Source organism: Prionailurus viverrinus, chromosome E3, assembly GCF_022837055.1.
Source record: "Prionailurus viverrinus isolate Anna chromosome E3, UM_Priviv_1.0, whole genome shotgun sequence".
NCBI lineage: Eukaryota > Metazoa > Chordata > Mammalia > Carnivora > Felidae > Prionailurus > Prionailurus viverrinus.
Window position 1 is genome coordinate 26,293,823 of NC_062576.1, and position 20,018 is coordinate 26,313,840.

Consider the following 20,018-nt stretch of genomic DNA (forward strand, 5'->3'; position numbering starts at 1 on the left):
GAAGGAAGAAACCATTTCTTCGGGTTTACTATGACATCCACAGCTGTGGCACAGTGCCTGAACACAGCAGGGAGTCAGTATCGGTGATAGAAGAAAGGGGAGGGAGGCTGGCCTGAGTTGTCTGTGATAATGCAAAATCCTTCTCACTCCAGAATCTCTTGGGTTGGGCTGTGAGCAACAAAAATAACATCTGTTGAGCACTCACTATGTACGAGGTATTCTTCTAAGCATTTCATGTAGTTCCTACAAGAACCCTATGAAACAGGTAGTACTATCCCCTTTTTACAGATAAGGAACATTAAGGCACAGAGTATTTAAGAAACTTAAGATCACAAAACAAGGAACTGGCAAACTTGGGATCCAAGCCCATGAAGCCTGGTTTCAGAATCAGTGCCCTTAACCTCTCCACTTTTCAACAAGGGAAAGGGTTAGTGCTCTATGGAAGAAACTGTCTATCACACTCGGTGGATAAATGAATAATATTTGAGAACCGACTACATGCAAGGCATGGTATAAATGCTCAGTCTTCTATGGGAAAATGTTATTGTCTGCCTTGCAGAGATGAGAAAACTGAGTTAAGTGTCATGTTCAGGCAAGGAAATGGGGAACTCAGATCCATCATCCATCATAGGAGGTAAGAGAAATAAGTTCCTAAGAAGCTACCTAGAGAGACTGGGTTTAGACAGAAAAAAACAAAGGGAAGGGATATGATCAAGTTATCATGTGTGTAATGGAATACCACAAAATTGACAGCAAGCAGATAAATGTTCCACAAAGAATGCCATGGGGAATCCATCCACCCATCCATCCATCCGTCACTCTTATTCTACAAATGTTGATAGAGTACATACTCCTTGACTGCCCTGCAAACCCTCAAGGTTCAGAGAAAAGAGATACAGTCCCCACCTCCCAGGGGCTCTCACTGAATGGGTAATAAAGATTTTGAAGAAGATCATTACAAAAATGTGTTAAATACTCTAGCCAATGAGATGCTTGACTCAGCATACTGAGATCAGGGAAGGCTTTAAAAATAAAAAATCTACCAGCCAAAGAGCTACAGGCAAGGAAGGCATTCCAGGCAGAAGAAATAGCCCATTCAGTGCTATGAAGGAAAGAAAGAGTGCTGTGCATTTAGGCAACAGCTCATAAAGTGAAGAGCAAGGTGCATTTGCATGAGTTACAGAAGGGAGCTGATGGTGTGAGAGGTGTCTTGTTGGTCATGCAAAAATCCTGGATTTTGGCTACAGAGCAGAGGTCTCAAACTAGTTGCCCACAGGCCACACTGTGTGTGTGTGTGTGTGTGTGTGTGTGTGTGTGTGTGTGTGTGTGTGTGTTGTTTGAAAGCCTCTCCTAAAGCACTGGAAGACCTGGCCAGTTGGCTGTCATTCCCTCATGGAAAACCACCAGGAAGAACTAAATAGTGGCTGCTCTCTTGAAGGAGGGCATGAACTACTCAGTTCATTAAAGGTCCCTGCATGCCCACCTCACATATTGATATTACCTGCCTGGTCCTGTTGCCATTTGAATTTTCAAACCTTGGCATAGAGCCATTGACAGGAGCAAGTTTGGAATGACTCCTCATGCTGCCTTGGTATGATTGATTCAGTAAGTTCTGAGCACCCTGAGCCCAAGGAATGGGTCTTGTACTCCCAAGAGCCTATTCCAGGCTTGGCACGTAGGTGGGCATCACTAAATTTATGTTGAACGAAATTGGATTCACGTGGAAGATTCTGGCACAAATCCTCTTCAGAGAAGAATGATAATCTCTCTCTCACACTGAACACTAAATTAATTTCCAGTTGCCTTTGATCATATCACCTGACTCATTTTCTGCAGTAAACCCTTCGTAAGCTCCCAGTCTATTCAAAATTGTTAACCAGAACTTCTGTGTGTCTGTGATGTTGTGTTAATCTATATTTGTAGTTAGTCATTCATTCAACAGTATTTATTAAGCAGCTACTGCATGTCAGAAACTGTGTAAGAGGTTGGAAATGTATTAGTAATAATAAGCAAAACAGACACACTTCCTGCCCTTCTAGAGTTCTAACCCCTCTAATAGTAACGATGGTGAAATTTATATAGCATGCATGGTACAAGTATGCATCGTACTTGTTCTAGGCATCTTCCCTATATTTATTTATTTAATGCTCATAGAAGCCTGTGATAGGTGCCAAATCATCATCCTTTTTATAGATGAGTAAACTGAGGCACATTATTAAGTAAATTGCCCAGGATGACACAGCTAAAAAGTGGCAAAGGCAGATTTGAACCCTAGCAGTCTGGCTCTGGAATCTGTTCTCTGTGCCCTTGTCTTTCTGGAATAACAGTGGGAGCCCCCGAAATGCCTCTTGAATCATCAAACTAGCAGACTTTAAAGTTGTGGTCAGTTCCAGTAGTGTTTATAGCAATGGAACCATAAGTAGACAGATTAATCGTAGCAGTGTGCTCTGGAACCTAGTGAATGTTCAAGTTTTTCCTGACATCATGTTACTGCTTTTCTTTTTTCTTTTTTTTTTAAGTTGGAGACCCTTGATGCAGACCTAATACTGGAAAGCAGCTGGAGGTACAAAGTCGCCAGCTAATTGTCGCCATTTATACACAGTCTTAGCTCCAGGGTAACCAGCTGCCCCTAAGAAGTAGCCCCTTAGAAGAAAAGCCTTCAGGCTAGAAAGACAGCATGGGTCACTGGATGAAGAATTATTTGTTTAATTTATCTCTTATATCTATTAGATTCTTAGTTCTTGACTGTGCTGCCCACAGGCCTGCCTCCCTAACTCATACCATTCCTGGATGTTGGAGTGCCCAGTCTCCCCCGTCTCCTCTTTCATGCCTCTGTGTAGCGTTCCCTGACCCCACTGGGGGGCCTTGTTGCTGCTCTCTCCCCATAGACCTGAGAAAATGCCTGGGGCAGCCTGAGTCACTCTTGCCGCTTGGTCATGCAAACTCTTTGCCATTCTTGCTAGCAGAAAGATCTACCTCCCCTCATCAGCAGCCTCAGCACTGTGAATAGCACACAGCACACGTCCAGCACATGCCTTTTGAGTGCAAGAAGGCCCAGAGAAATACGTGATTTACCCAAGGCCACAAAGCTAGTAGGTAGCAGAACAGAATTCTACTTGGTCAACATACATTGTAAGCTCTGTGTGGACTTGATCTGCTTGTGTGTTTCCACATTACTGCATCACCCATGTCTGGTAAAGGGCCTAGTAATGGTGGGGCTCAGTAAATGTTTGTTGAATGAATAAGTGAGCACAAACTTCATTTAATTCTTCCTTTTTCCTTGCCTGCACTGAAGAAGACAGGCAACGGAAAACAAGGCTTTTTGTGTTGACTTTGTGTTGACTGTGTTTTGTATGCACAATTGATAAGCTATTTGCCCGAAGCTAAAAATACCTACCCCTGGCAGCCATTGGGAGGCAGATGGATGGTGCTTAGCACAAGATGTTTAATCAAACAGTGACAACCCGAGCAGAGCCACAATTAGCCTCTGACACCCCAGTGAACTCTAGATGAAGAGCCCGGAAGCCTCTGACTTCCTGTTGGTCCCCTGGCACCCACTGACCATCACCCTGGGTCCACAAAACAGCACAAACAAATGAGCATCCTGTGTGCAAGGCAGTCACCAGCTGGAAGTCAGGGGATGGGCAGTGTGGGCTGATACTGAGCACCCCGGACAAATACGAGGGAGAATTAGCCAGTGGGGAGCATCATTCAATATTGGAAAGGGCAATGGAGAGTGCCAGCTGATACACATATTTAAAAAAAAAAAAGGAAAGAAAGAGAAAGAACAAACTGGCCTATTTCTATATAATGGTCAGTTCACTAGAGCTAATTACGGAAGCATCTGGACAAGCACGTGCATCAAATGGACTCTAAGTCTAATAAATTGTTTTTGAATCCCAAGTCCAGGACACACTTGATGTCTGTTCGGGCCAGTTTCTTAACCCACTGAGCCTCAGTGTTTTCATCCCTATAATGGGGATATTAATAGTACATATCTCCCAACGTCATGTGAGGATTCAATTTAATGTTAAGTAAAACCTCTAACAAGTGAGCCACATGGGGTAAATGCTTTAAAAAGGGAACTGTTATTAGTACATGCATTAGTTATTACTAAATGTGCTCAGCTCTAATATAACAGGTATCCATAAACAGGAGAACTGGAAGAGGCATTTGATTCCTTAACAGCCAACTACTTAACCCTTCAGTCTTTCTTATCAATAAAGGGATGGAAAGAGTGCCTAGTTTATTTGTAAGGATTAAATGTTGGATATTTAATATTAGATACTATGATATTAGATGACATTTGATCTGAAACGTGCTTCATGTATATGAAGGGATGGGTTTTAGGGCCTGAAACACAGTAAGCGCTCATAACTTCCAGGGGCCCTGAAAAAATGGTAATGGGTCTTCTGTCTCATGCCTCTTTGCCTTGGGACATGGCAGTTCACTCTCCCTGGAGAGTCCTTCCTTGTCTTGTGTACCTGTCAAACTACCACTCACCCTAACTAGATGCGAGCTATGATACTATCTTTATTATTATTGCTTTATTGGTAACTGGCTCATTTTTGCAGCTCTGGAAGCTGAAGCCCTGAGAAGGGAAATGGCTTGTCCACGGGCACATACAGGTCTATGTCAGAACCTAATTGAAGCCTGAGGCATCTCCCAATAAAATTGGGATGCCTAGGCACACTTTTTCCCCCACCTTAATGAGATTTATTTGACCTACATCACAGTATAAGTTTAAGGTATAGAGCGTAATGGTTTGGCTTACATATATTATGAAATTATGGCTACAAGAAGCTTATCATCCATCACCTCAAACAGCTACAATTAAAAGAGAAAGCAAAGAGAGAAAAGGATTTTTTTTCCTTACGATGAGAACTCTTAGGGTTTACTCTGCATTAACAACTTGCACATGTATCTCAAGGACACTTTCATTGACCGAGTATAATGAGTCAGAGGTCTTTTCTACAGCCAATTCTCCCATCCTCAAGAAATACAGCAGGAGAATCCCCTGCCTAGACTTGCCAGTGATTCTTCCTCCATGTCAAGCCTTCACCTCATTCAGATCATCTCCTTCACAGGACTAGTCATCACACTCATGCATACTAACTAATCGTGGCCACTTACTGTCCACTCTGCCCATGCCAGGCTCTGTGCCAAGAGCTTTATGCATGTGACCTCCTCTGATTCCCCAACAATCTTCTGGGAAACACATGTCACTGGCTCTCCTACTTTACTGAGGAGGATGCTGAAGCTTCTGGTGTTACTTGTCCAAGAATGACAGCTAGAAAGGAGCAGATCTGAGTGTAGTTCATCTATACTCCAAAATATATGCCTGTCATTTTAATGAGCCTGTCCCTTCTGGTAACTCTTACATTCTATGTTTGCTGCAAAGACAGCTCAAGCTCTGCCCCTATCTGTGTTTGCAACAAACCCTGGAGCCATAAAAACACAGCTGCATCTATCATTTGACCCAGGATGGTACCACTGAGTGCTTTCAAGATACTTCTTCGACTTACCAGCTGTGCCATGTTGGACAGGTGCCTAACCCTCCCTTCATCAGTTTCCTTCTTTGTAAATGGAGACCAGAGCCTACATTCTCTTTGCACTGTTATGCCCTCACATCTTTCTTTAAATCAACTCATTTTCTTAATAAACTGAACTTATTTTATAAGCATGTTTTTAATCACTACCCTAAATGAAAAAATAACATTCCTCCAATTCCATTTAAACTAAACACATAACTTTTAAAGTAAAATTATTCATTGAGGAGGGCACCTTTTGGGATGAGCACTGGGTGTTGTATGGAAACCAATTTGACAATAAATTTCATATATTGAAAAAAAAAGTAAAATTATTCATCAGTGAATCACATAAAATCACCTCATCTCTACAGAGCCAAGAGGCTCATAGTAGGTGCTCAATGTATAGTAGTCATAAGAAAATAAACTTTGGCACCAAGCAGTATGGTTTGGAAACTTTTGAGTCTATTGGCCAACTTGAGACCTAGCAGTTGTCATGGTTACCCCAAGACGGTGCTCCTGGTCAAAAAGTCAGAAGGAATTTTGCAGTCAAGAGAAGGCCAAGTGATTGGCCCAGATGAATGTGATGACCAGTCCAGGTACTAATTCACTTTCCCCCATTGTCTTGAGTCAGACTACCCTGGCAACCATCTTAGCTCTTGCCGACTATTCATCTGCAAGGGTCAGCCTTACTAGATCTCAACTAGTTCTGGTCTACAATGGAAACCACTGCTTTGTTAGATTCTAGGAAAAGCAAGGAAGACTGCATCCTGTATCCAGGGCTCAAACCCCCGGGGCAAATCCACAGCATTTGTTCCACCATGGCAAATATCACTAATCCAACACAGCACTACTAAACTCAGGCATGGTTTTAGAACAGGGAACATGGTAGCCACTACCAAAAGACTGAAGATGAACCGTGTTTTGCCATTCCTGTCTCAAGCTGTGCAATCACCCTTCACATGAGACTGTACAAATAGAGGAAATACTACCCTTAGCTTTGAAAATAAGCCACTCCAGTGCTAAATGCGGTGACAAATAGGGGTCTCCACAAGAAAATAGAGAAGAACATGATAGTAAAGCTACAAAGAAAATTAAAGAGCTATCAAAATAAAAACTAAAATTTTAAAAGAACAAAGGCTATTTCAGAGAAAGCAAGAGACAACTGAGTCATTGTGTAACAATGGCTCTTCAGGGCCCTAGATAACAGCCAGCGTTCCTCTCCACCAAGCAGAGAAACAAAGTGAGGAGTAGCCGGTGGAATACCACTGCAGCTAGAGGGATTAAGTTAGAGGCAATAAAGAATTTCAGGATAGGGTGACAGGATTATTAGTGCCTGGAATTATAGGTTAAGGGAAACTAGAATCTTCTCTGGGATTCCTGGAGAGCTCAGACTCTCTCTGACTCATCTCTGCTCCCAGCACAGTGTCTGGCCTCTAGCTCAATAATTGTCTGCTGAACTGCACTTGCCAGGTGTAAAATGTAACAATAGGTAACATAGGTGTAAAAAGAAACAACAGGTAAAATTTACTGAGGGCTCATTATGTGCCAAAAACTATGCTAAGCATTACACACACGGTATTTCATGTATCTTTATAACAACCAACGGGGGTAGGTTTATTATGATGCCCATTTCACAGGTGTAGGAACTGAGGCTCAGAGAGATTAACACTATACTTCACAAACTCTTCCAACTAGGATAGGTTCTTATGTACCTGGATATTTTGGGTGAGGTTAAGCCTGCAAAGAACAACAACAACAAACCCAAATGGCTCTTTAGAGCCCATCTGGGAATCTGGAAGCCATCCCTCAAGGACTGCCTTTCCCATAGGGTGAGGGTTGGGACCCACTGCCTGTCCTCACTAGTCCACAGTCAGTTTTGTGCCACTAATAACCAAAAGCAAGAAAGACTTTTGCATTCCCAAACTTCTACCCTGGAGCAAGAGGAACAATGAAGAGACAGGATGGCCACTGGCCAGCTAGTAGTGCCTGAGGTTGGAACCACATGGCAAGACAGCTACCCTCAATTCCTTCCCTGCTCCTCTCCTAGGAGCCCTCAGGGCAGAACCACCTGAAGACCTTCTAGTACCATCCATGGAGGCCAAAAAGACTGAACACCAAGTCGTCAGCATCATGCTTTATTCCCTCTTCTTCCCTACCCTCCAAGATCCAGAGTGGAACAGGTAACAGTGAGGAAGATGACAACCTCCAAGAGTCAATGCCCATCACACAATTCAGTCTCCACTCCCCAGCTGATCTAAACAAAGGCAGTGCTGACTTCTTGCCTGGGAGGCTTAAACATTGCTTCTCCTAAAAGTCTATCCTTCGGGCATCTCCCAGGAACAGCTAAAATAACACCATTGAAATTGCTTACAATGTTAGGGGTCCTTGTACTTCTGTAGGACAACAGGCCTAACTCTTCCAGTGCAAAAAACAGACAACTTTAAGGAGGAGAGATGCATTTAAGTCACCAAGGATGGTGAAATTCACAAGAACATAATTTAGGATGCAGAAAAAGAGGATTTGCAGAAGGGAACCTCAGGAATCAGCCCAGATAAGAAATTCTCTGTCCTTTTCTGAAGACCTCCATGAACCAAGCAACTGTGGTGTCTGGCCTGCTCTTGTTCACACAGCAGCCATTATAATCAAAAAGTTCTTCTTGGTGCCTAATCTAAATCCTTTTGTAGTTTCAACTTGAGTTCTTTTCCTTTTTACAAATTTTCTTAGCTGCCTTTAGGAAGAAAGAGAGATATGGAAAGAGGGAGAGAGGGAGGAAGAAGGGGAAAAAACTGTGTTACCCTTTAAACCAGCATTTCTACTTTTGGGAATTTATTCTACAGATAAACGAAAAGACACTTAATGAAGTTCTACAGTAGCCAAACAAAACATAAGATAAAATAAATAATGTTCAGCCATAGGTGAATATTTCATGAATATTATTGACAATGGGAAAAATCCACAATTTATTTCTAATTTCAAAAAAAATCAATTTGCACAACAGTTTTTTTGTATGATCTCCTTGTGTAGCAGTAATTATTATTACTAATTACATTTATAATTTATAATAACTGCTGTCACTTGGGGTTCCACTGAGCTGGACATCAAAGATGGCACACTCAAATGGCTGACAATTAATGTTGGATTCGGCTATGAGATCACCTGGGGCTTTCAACCAGAGTCCTGCACACCTTTCCATCTGACTTGGGCTTCTCATAGCTGGGTTCCAAAATGGAACATCCCAAGACCAAGTATTCAGAAGGCCCACATATTACCTGTACATACAAGGTCACCCCTGTATGTACAGACCCATAGTCTATGCTCAAAAGTAAATCACAGGACCAGCTCCAATTCAAGGGAAGGAGACTACCCAAAGGCGTGAATATTCAGACATGTGGTTCATCAAGGGCTATCTATGAGACTAGGCACTACAATACCTTTGGAAAATGGGATTTGGACAGACTTTCACATTCCAATGTCTAATGTAGTAGTTAAATATATAAACTGGGAGGCAGAAGGCCTGGTTTAATGTCCTAGATCACCACTTGCTTGCTGTGTGACCTCGAACAAGTTTCTTAACCTCTCTTGAGCCTTGATGCTCTCAAATCATAGTTCCAACCTCATAGGTGGTTGTGAAGAATTAAATGATATATGGTCTGTTAAGATGCTTACAAGTAAATGCTCAATAAAAACGAGCTAATAATATAATTACATGTCAATATAATGTTTAAGTTTTTATAAGTATATGTTTTACTTTTGTAATTGAAAAAACTAATTTTCAATGACAAAAAAAAATCCAGCAGAAATGAGAGAGATAAACTCAAAACTCCCAGTCAATGCTCTGTTCCAGCTACTTCTTCCAAGGAACCTACAGGAACCGTATACTCCTCACAGACACAGAAAATACCTCTGGAAAACTTTGACCCTTTACCTCTGTACCAGTAGGCCATTCGGTGGTAGGGTCTGACAGCCAAACCCATGTTGTTCTTTCAGCCACTCCCCAAATCCTCTCAGGTTTGAGCATAGTAAGCTGCAAAGTACAGGAAATTAATTCCCCCAAGAATATAACCAAGAAGCTTTGCAATCACAAAACACGGGCTTTCTATTACCCAGGAGCTTAAAACTGCCCTGTGACACCATTGACAGAAAGGATTTGCTTTTTTGAAGCATTGACATTTTGATTGTGAAGTTCACTGGGGCTTGCTTAGGTTTCCACAACAACAGAGTCTTGGGCTGGTTAGTTTGAGAGAAAACCTGAGAAATAGAATATCAGGTGGTGATGACTTGGGTTTCTTTGGTTGTTTTCTTTGTTTGTTTGTTTGTTTGTTTCACCCATTATAAATACGCACAGACCCTGTCAACACCACTCCTTTTCTTTGGGGGAAAACGTGCCACCAAAGAAATGAAGGGATTTCTTAATGTAATTACAGCAAATGTGAAACCTTAAGAGTTGAAAACTCTACCTTCTCATTTCTTTTTCAGAAAATCAATACACAGGCATCTTTCCATTCCCCTCCAAGTTTCTGTGGCTCACACATGCTCTCTCATCCCAAGGATTTCCTAAGTGTGCTTGATGTTGCCTTGGGGGCAAATCTATCTGTACAAAAGAAACGGGAGACTCAGTGTCTGCGGGTTAGTTTCTCAAGAGAGACAATTACTAGAAACTTAAGGAAATGTCAAATAGGAATACGTAGCAATTTCGTTTGGACTCAATGACTTGCCTGACTTAAAGCATTAATTAGATGGGGCTGAAATATTTTTTAAACAGCTTGGATATGGAAAATTTTTAGCACCACACTTCAAATAGCATTCATCTGGGGAGTAAGAGACAGTGGTGAAGAGTCACTCCCTGCCGAACATATAGTAAGGTTTTTTTTTTTCCCCTGGGGAGACCCCAGCATTTATCCATTCCTGCTTCCTTATAGGCTGGCAGGTGGGGCAGGAACATGGGAGAGAAATGACAGCACTTAGTTCTAAGTCAGGGGCAACCCAGGAAACAGGAAATCACTTTCCTCCAGCTGAGAACCCTTTCCTGTGATCAAAAATAAACAACACAGAACTTGATATGCCATAAAGTCAGAAAGAACTAGAGTCACTTTCTGGCTCTCCCACTTACTCCGGATGTGGCTTTGGGCAAATAACCTAAAGATCCAATCCTCAGTTTCCTCATCTATAAAATGGGGATGATAATAGGACTGATAAGAGGCCTTCTTTCCGTTCCATGAATACCATATTCATTCCCACCTCAGGGCCTTTGCACTTGGCATTCCCACTGCCTAGAATTCCTTTCCCACAAGTCTTTTCATGGCAGATAACCTTCTTTTCACCCTTAATTAAACTCAAATGTCACTTCCTAACCTAAAGAATAATCTCCCATCAATTTGTCTCATCCCTGGGTTTTATTCTGGATAGTATGCTGTCTGAAATTCTCTTGTACATTTTTATAGTTACTTATTGTCTGTCTTCCTCACCACACAATAAAGCAACTTGTGCATTTTGTTAACCCCTGCATCTCCAACACCTCATACAATGCCTGGCACATAGGAAATGCTCTGCTAAAATTTGCTAAAGGAGTGGACTCTCAGTCAATAGCTAACATTCATTGAAAACTTAACCACATGCCACGCACTGTTCTAAACACTTTGTAAAAATTATCTCACTTGATTCTCAAAACAACCCTCTCAAGGAGATATTCTTATTAACCCGATTTTATAAAGAAGGAAACTGACATGCAGAGAGATTGAATAAATCTGCCCAAAGGCAAAGAGCCAATAAGCAGTAGGGCCAGGACTAAACTCCAGCAGCCCAGCCCCAGACTCCACACACTTAATCCAGAGTCCTGACGCTCTTTGATATGTAACCATCAGACCTGATTTTACAGCTTGAATTTACGAAGCCCTGAGTGTATATGATTAGATCAAAGTAGCCAGACTTTTGACCCACACCTTCCCCCAAATCATTCTATGTGTGTTCACCAATCCCTCTTAAATCACCTGTGTGTTCTCTCTCATTTATCTTTTTTTTTTAGTTTATCTTTATTTATTTTTGAGAGACAGAATGAGACAGAGCATGAGCAGAGGAGGGGCAGAGAGAGGAGACACAGACTCTGAAGCAGGCTCCAAGCGAGCATTTAGCACAGAGCCTGATGTGTGGCTCGAACCCACAAACCGTGAGATCATGACCTGAGTCGAAGTCAGACACCTAACCAACTGAGCCACCCAGGCGCCCCTCTCATTTATCTCTTTAATACTTAGTTACTTGTGTGTTTTTCTATACTTTCTGAGTGGAGACTCTGAATACCAATTTGTTTCTACCATGGGCCCATGCACACAGAAGGTAGATGCTAAATACTTTTTGAAAAGATTTCTAAATGAATAAAACATTTTGGAACATTTTTCAACACAATACAGCAAGAGTGTGTGGGTGCTTGGGTGGCTCAGTCGGTTGAGCATACGACTCTTGATTTCAGCTTAGGTCATGATCCCAGGGTCATGGGATTGAGCCCTGTCAGGCTCCACAGTGAGCATGTGGCTTTCTTAAGACTCTCTCTCTCTCTCTCTCTCTCTCTGTCTGTCTCTCTCTCCCTCTGCCCCTCTCCCCAACTTGCTTTTTCTCTACAATAAAAATAAAATAAAATGTGCATTCTATTAAAAAAAGAGAAGGGGCACCAGGGTGGCTCAGTCAGTTAAGCCTCTGACTTCAGCTCAGGTCATGATTTTGCAGTCTGTGAGTTCGAGCCCCACATCTGGCTCTGGGCTGACGGCTCGGAGCCTGGAGCCTGCTTCAGATTCTGTGTCTCCCTCTCTCTCTGCCCCTCCCCACTCAGGCTCTGTCTCTCTCTCTCTCTCTCAAAAATAAATAAACATTAAAAATTTTTAAAAGAGAGAGAGAGAACAAAAATGTATACAAAGCAAGTAGAAAATTAACATTAGCATTCCTTGCCTTAATAAACCCAACTCTTCATGCTTTTGCCATCTCAGGGCCTTTGCATATGCCGTTTTCCTTGCCTGAAACACACTTTCTACTCTCACCCTTTTTGCCTATTTACTTCCTCCTGGTTCTCCAAATTTCAGCTTGAACATCATTTCCTCAGTAAATCTTTTATTTATCACTCATACCACTTACAGCTTCCAGTTACATATTTTCTACTGTGGCTCTTCAGTTAACTTTTTGGTTTTTTGCCTAAAAGATTCTAAACTCCATGAAGGCAAGACCATCCATGTCTATTTTGGTCAACATCTCCTCCCAGGGCATAGCTCATAATCAATGCACAAAACACTGTTGAATGCATGAATAAACTTTTGAAATTTCATGTTTACAAATACAAAAAAACTTTGCTTTAATGGGACTTTTTTTTTTTTAATGTTTATTTATTTTTGAGAGAGACCAACAGAGTGCAAGTGGGGGAGGGGCAGAGAGCAAGGGAGACACAGAATCCGAAGCAGGCTCCAGGCTCCAGGCTCCAAGCTGTCAGCACAGAGCCTGATGTGGGGCTCAAACCCATGAACCGTGAGATCATGACCTGAGCTGAAGTCGGACGCTTAACCGACTGAGCCACCCAGGCGCCCCAGGACCTCTTTTCTTAAGTAGTGACTTCAAATAGAATTTACTCATTATTTTTCGCTTTTGTATACACTGTAATATACCTGCATGGTACCCCCACCACTACCTGGAATTATTCATATTGCAGAGTGGTTTAGAGCATGGGCATTGGTCCTGGGTTTGAATTCTGGCTAATAAATATCATAAATGCTTAACTCTTCACTGCTTCAAAATATTATTTCAAAGTGCTTTGAAAAAGAGCAAGAATAGCACAGACTTAAAAACAAAAACTAACAGTAAGAAATACAGAAAGGATATGAGGAAACTAGAACTCTCATACCCTGCTGTTAGGGAATGTAAGTTAGTAAAACCACTTTACAGACCAATTCAGCTGTAGATGGTAGAGATAAAGATGCACTTACTCTAGAACATAATAAATATACTTGTACATGTATATTACCCAAGAGAAACTCTCAAATATCAAGCTGTTAACTACAGCAGTTTTTAATAGCAAAACCTTGGGACTAATTTAACTGTACATTGTTTTATTTTTTGTTTTAATTTTTTTTAATGTTTATTTTTTAGAGAGACAGAGTGTCAGCAGGGGTGGGTCCGAGAGAGAGAGAGAGGGAGACACCAAATCTGAAGCAGGCTTCAGGCTCTGGACTGTCAGCACAGAGCCTGATGCAGGGCTTGAACTCAAGAACTGAGATTATGACCTGAGCCGAAGTCGGAGGCTTAACCAACTGAGCCACCCAGGTGCCCCTAAATGTACATTGTTTTATACACGCGTGCGCACACACACACACACACACGTATGTCTATATGTGTATATATGCACATATTATGTAGACATACATGTGTGTACATGCCTATACATGCCTATTATACAGAAATATATACAGACATGTGTATATATGTACAGATTTGTCTCTGTACGTATATGCGAATAAGTAAATTACAGTAATTTTATACAATGGAATCCTATATAGTCATTAAAATGAGTGAATGAGAGCTGCATGTATCAACAATACAGTCTCTAAAACATAATGTTGAGTGGAAACAGAAGCATATGGAATGGATGGTCCAATCTAAAGAAAAGTAAGGGTATGCAAATGTGGCCCTGAAGATTACAGTATGGGGTTTGCCTCTAGAGACAGAGAAAGAAGGAGGGAAGGAAAAGAATGGGCCTGGGACAATTTCAAAGAGGACTTCAATTGTATCTACAGTGTCAGTTCTTTTTTTTTAAGAACTGAAACAAATATGTTAAAATGTTAAAATTTATTTAATCTGAGTGAAGAGTGCACCAGGATATGTATATTACAAGCTAATTTTACAAGTGAACTATTGTATAACATTTTAAAAAGTGAGATTAAGAGAGATTCAGATGCCAACTCTACCACCATACTTCAGAAAAGAGACATAAATTCTCTGATACTCCTGTTTTCAAAATAGGATTAATAGTGTTGATTGAAAATTAATGAGATTCAATGTGCAGAATGACTTATAGATATTATCCACTGGAATATCATTTTAGAATGAGTCCCTAACAACTTTCCAGATGTGTCTTATTCAGAGAGACTTTTTTTTAAATTGATCAGAAATTATATGCATGCATGTCAAGGGGCACCTGGCTGGCTCAGTTGGAAGAGCATGTGACTCTTGATCTCAAAGTCATTCAAGCCCCATGTTAGGTACAGAAATTACTTAAAAAAAAAAAAAAAACTTTAGAAGAAGAAATTATATGCATGCATTTTCAAAACAAATCACACACCAAGAAAAATAATATATTGCTACTGTTTGTTCAAAAACTATATATATTATAAAGACATATATAAGGATAGACTATTTATTACTGTGATTGCCCTGAGGGAGGGGTATTTGGGTGGTTGGAGAACAAGAAGGGAAATTTACTTCTCCCTGCTATTATTTCTAATTATGTACCCTATTGTAGATTACAGCTCTTCCGTGATACGATGGAGTTACATCCTGATAAACCCATCATAAAAATTGAAAATGCATGGAATACACCTAATCTACTGAACATCATAGCTTAGCCTAGCCTACCTTAAATATTCTTAGAACATTTACATTAGCCTATGGTTGGGCAAAATCATCTAACACAAGGCTTTTTGAATACTGGACTAAAAGTGAGAAACAGAATGGTTATACAGGTACAGATCGTCGTTAAGTGTGTCAGGTTTTTTTTTTAATCTTTTTTTTTAATATATGAAATTTATTGTCAAATTGGTTTCCATACAACACCCAGTACTCATCCCAAAAGGTGCCCTCCTCAATACCCATCACCCACCCTCCCCTCCCTCCCACCGCCCATCAACCCTCAGTTTGTTCTCAGTTTTTAACAGTCTCTTATGTTTTGGCTCTCTCCCAAGTGTGTCAGTTTTAAGAGCTCATGATCACGTGATTGACTGGGAGCTCTGACTTACTGCTGTTGCCCAGCATAACAAGAGTCTCATACCGCACATCACTAACCCAGGAAAAGATCCAAATTCAAAATCCCAAGTACAATTTCTACTGAATGCCTATAGCTTTTGCACCACAGTAAAGTCAGAAAATCCTAAGTTGAACCATCATAAATCAGAGACCATCGGCACCTACTCTAAAAAATAAATATAATTTATCTTTAAATTAATCTGAAGGTCATGATCTTCTCCACTCCATCAATACTAAACCTACATAAAAAGGAAAGGTCCTAAAATCCAGGTTCCAAAAAGGTTCTTAAGAGGTTAGTCTCCTACCTGAACACATGAAGCAGGGAACACCCCATATTTTCCTGCATGCATGAGGACAAAAGAAAGAGCATGGGATTTCAGATTAGGGGATCTAGGCTTGGTTCCTGTCGCCAGCACTTACTAACTGTGTGACTTTAAGTGAATTCCTTAAGCCCTCTGGGCCCCAGTTTCATTTCTGAAGTGAGAATAATGGCAACACCACCTCCAATGATTGTGAGGAATAGTTTATTTATTCCTACAATATTAAATTACGAGTATGTAATTTTGTCAAAATAGTATCCAGATGGCTGCATGAGCTATAATTTGTAGTGTAGAGACTGTCTTTCAAAAGCACTGGTTTGGTCCCTTTGGCTTCCATGGAAGTACCCATAAACATAAGCCTAGGGCCCTATATTAGCCAATGAAGTCATCTGACTTCAGAGATAAACCAGATTCTCTTCTCTCCACAGCCAATATCCTGACAGTGATCATTCTCTCTCAGCTGGTAGCTAGAAGGCAGAAGTCCTCCTACAACTATCTCTTGGCACTTGCTGCTGCTGACATCTTGGTCCTCTTTTTCATTGTGTTTGTGGACTTCCTGTTGGAAGACTTCATCTTGAACATGCAGATGCCTCAGGTGCCCAATAAGATCATAGAAGTGCTGGAATTTTCATCCATCCACACTTCTATTTGGATTACTGTTCCATTAACCATTGATCGGTATATTGCAGTCTGCCACCCACTCAAGTACCACACGGTCTCCTACCCAGCCCGCACCCGGAAAGTCATTGTAAGTGTTTACATCACCTGCTTCCTGACCAGCATCCCCTACTACTGGTGGCCCAACATCTGGACTGAAGACTACATCAGCACCTCCATGCATCACGTCCTTATCTGGATTCACTGCTTCACCGTGTACTTGGTGCCCTGCTCCATTTTCTTCATCTTGAACTCAATCATTGTGTACAAGCTCAGGAGGAAAAGCAATTTTCGCCTCCGTGGCTATTCCACAGGGAAAACTACTGCCATCTTGTTCACCATTACCTCCATCTTTGCCACACTCTGGGCCCCCCGCATTGTCATGATTCTCTACCACCTCTATGGGGCACCTATCCAAAACCGCTGGCTGGTGCACATCATGTCCGACATTGCCAACATGCTGGCCCTTCTGAACACAGCCATCAACTTCTTCCTCTACTGCTTCATCAGCAAGAGGTTCCGCACTATGGCGGCCGCCACGCTCAAGGCCTTCTTCAAGTGCCAAAAGCAACCTGTACAGTTCTACACCAACCATAACTTTTCCATAACAAGTAGCCCCTGGATCTCACCAGCCAACTCACACTGTATCAAGATGCTGGTGTACCAGTATGACAAAAATGGAAAACCTATAAAAGTATCCCCATGACCTCACAGGTTTGGCACCTAGTGCCTCTGTCTAATCTATTTCCAGATGGGAGGGTAGCCCACTTAAAAGTGCTAACCTGATTTCCTATCTCCACAGACTGAGCAACCCTCAGACTGGTAGATGAGAAAAGATGGAAGAGAAGAAAGAAAAGCACCAATCTTGTTTTCATTTGTGCATTTATTTTCACAATGTCACTTGACAGCAGAATTTCTACCAGTTTGAAGATGTCTTTAGAGGTTGTGTCATCATCCTGTGGCCAATGAGGACACAGGAAAGAAATAGTCTATGACTTTGCCTTGGCACCATCCAGTCATTGGGAACCTCTCATTTATGTGACACACCAAGCCACAATAGCAGGTAGCTGAGTCCACACTCTTCCTCTAAGAGCTGAGGTCAACCATCGTTTCCCTGTGCCATCCCCAGCAGCTAATAATGCTGACCACTGGGATTTGGGATTTTTCCAAGGTGCCCTTTGTCCTAGAGAAGGTTGTGGTCTTGAAGTGGCCCTGGAACCCTAAGCTACAGAATGACACTGTAAGGGGACAAGCAAGTATTAATCCCATCCAAACTCTGGCCAGAGCTTCTTTGGAAAGGCTTCAAACCAACATAACTATGACCCTCAGATTTGGGTCTAAAATGCAGGCTTTCTATTTGTCATTATGTATAGATTTTATCTATCTCCTCCAAAACAAAGACCCCTGCCTGGTGCGTGGGGGGGAAGGAGGATCTCTTGAGCCCAGAAAAACAAAAAAATAAGCCCACTCTTGCCATTGTTTCGATCCATCCCGTGTCAGCTGTGTATGATCCCTTTACTCAAAATAGCTTCTTATTGCGGTGCCACTTAAGCTTCCTGGAGAAGCCTTTTACATGTAGAGTTGACAACCCTGCCTCCTTGCTTGCTGAAGCCCTCACCAAATTGTTTTATCTGAAGTGACTTCCAAACTGGACTTAATTTTCAAGGGTCAGGAACTGTAGCCCTCCAGGTGTGAAAGGAGACATTCTTAGCTCTGCCCCACAGTCTACCTGGTATTACTATTCAGCCACAAATGCAGATAAAATTCACACGGTAAGGTGCCCATGTTGTCTGCTTGTGTGCCCTTTGATGCATATGGCTCAAAAGGGTGGTACCAGTTTTCAGTGAAGCTACTTAATTCAGGTCCGTTGCAAAATGATAAAATATGAATTTATTTAGCTGTTCTCCCCTTGCCTGTCCAAGGCAAAAAGAGCTCTCTGATGTAATTAATAGGGGCTTCCCTCAGATTTGCCACTCATGTGTGTACACACACATGCCCACACATGTTTGATTATATTAGGCTTATATGTATCCAGTAATGTATTTTAAAAGGGAAACCATGCTGGAGTTCCACTTATTTAGCTTTTTAAAAATTTCTCTTCCAGATTACCAGTATTTGAAATTATCTGTGTTCTGGAAGAAATCTCCCAAAATGATTTTGGAATTGTATGGTGTTTTTGGTGAGCAAACAAAAAGCAAACAGTCCTCCTGGAACACTTGGTTCCTCAGGCTGGATTCTTACTACATTTTTAGTCCTAAATTGGAAGACGTGTCTACCCTTTTTAAGGAAATCTGCAATAAAATGAGTATGGTAGAAAAGGCCCCAGTGCAACACAAGCCCTAAACAATTAGTCAATGCCCTCAATACTAAGTCAATATAATTTTAGGTCATGGTAGTCCTGATTATTCTAATTCCTACTCCTTTTAAATGACTGCAGTAGAGTCTCATCTTACCCAAAGATTAGATTCTAAAGTCAGTGCAAAAGAAAAAAATCTGGCAGAGCCGAAGTTACTTCTGCAAGGTCCTGAGGAAGGAACCGTATTGGAGACCATATTCTAATCCTTATAAAACCTAACTCAGCTAAGTTCTTCTCCAGCAATAGAACAGATTTCTTATATCAAGGATAAGACAAAGTTGGCATGCATTTAGAGACCTCCCTTCACTGTATGAATCTAATGTATCCAAGAACATTAAGATCGCACTCGTGCAGCAAGATGCTCCCACTAGAAGAGGTTCACGGAAGTTGTATGAGGGACAAACAGGTTAGTATGTCCCATATCACACTCTCCCCAGCGCACATGTGCATCAAATGGAATGGTGGGCAGACTCCCCCACAACCTTTAAATTGCATTTCTCTTTCAGTTTCTTTTTTGCCAAGCACATGTAGTCCAAATATGTCGTGTTCATTAAGTGTGTGTATGATGCAATTCCACCACACCCCCTTATGAATGAACATTGACCAAAGGCTACCTACACTGAATATATATATATATATATATATTTTTTTAAACACATGGCTCAAAAATGCTAGTTTGAGCTATATGTGGATGAGTCACAGTGCAATAGCTCTAAAGATTAAGCAATTCCTCTTTAAGAATGTATGCAAGATGGAAAATATGTGTGTAAATCTCAATGCTCCCTGCTCCACATTTTTAATTACATGTAAAAACTGTTGATGTTTAAAAAGTAAAAAACTGGGTGTGCATTTGGAATGTTTTCCTCATACACTCATTTATTAATTCTCTTACCAGTAGAGGTTGTACCACGTTGTATTGTGATCTTTTTTCCTTCTGGCTATATTTTATATTTTGATAAATAATATTTAAAAGAGGTCTGATTCTTGAAGGCATTCCAATGAGTTGTTATCTTCTGGTTAAAATGCATAAGAGTACTCACTGGGTTAGGTTAATACATATGTCCTAAAATTTGTTTCAGATAATCTATGGACTTTTAATTTATTATTATTATTTATAGTAATAATTATGGACAATAATGATAAGGTTTTTAAGAAAAAAAACTT

General features: G+C 41.1%; 1 protein-coding gene across 1 annotated transcript in view; it reads left to right on the forward strand.

The window, feature by feature from the left end:
- The window catches only part of GPR139 (G protein-coupled receptor 139), a 38,579-nt gene extending 21,375 nt beyond the window's left edge, over window positions 1-17,204 (forward strand). The window contains exon 2 of the mRNA XM_047839305.1: window positions 16,270-17,204. Coding sequence (XP_047695261.1) covers window positions 16,270-17,204 — 935 coding nt within the window. The remainder of the gene's footprint in view (window positions 1-16,269) is intronic.
- The last annotated feature ends 2,814 nt before the right edge of the window (window positions 17,205-20,018 follow it).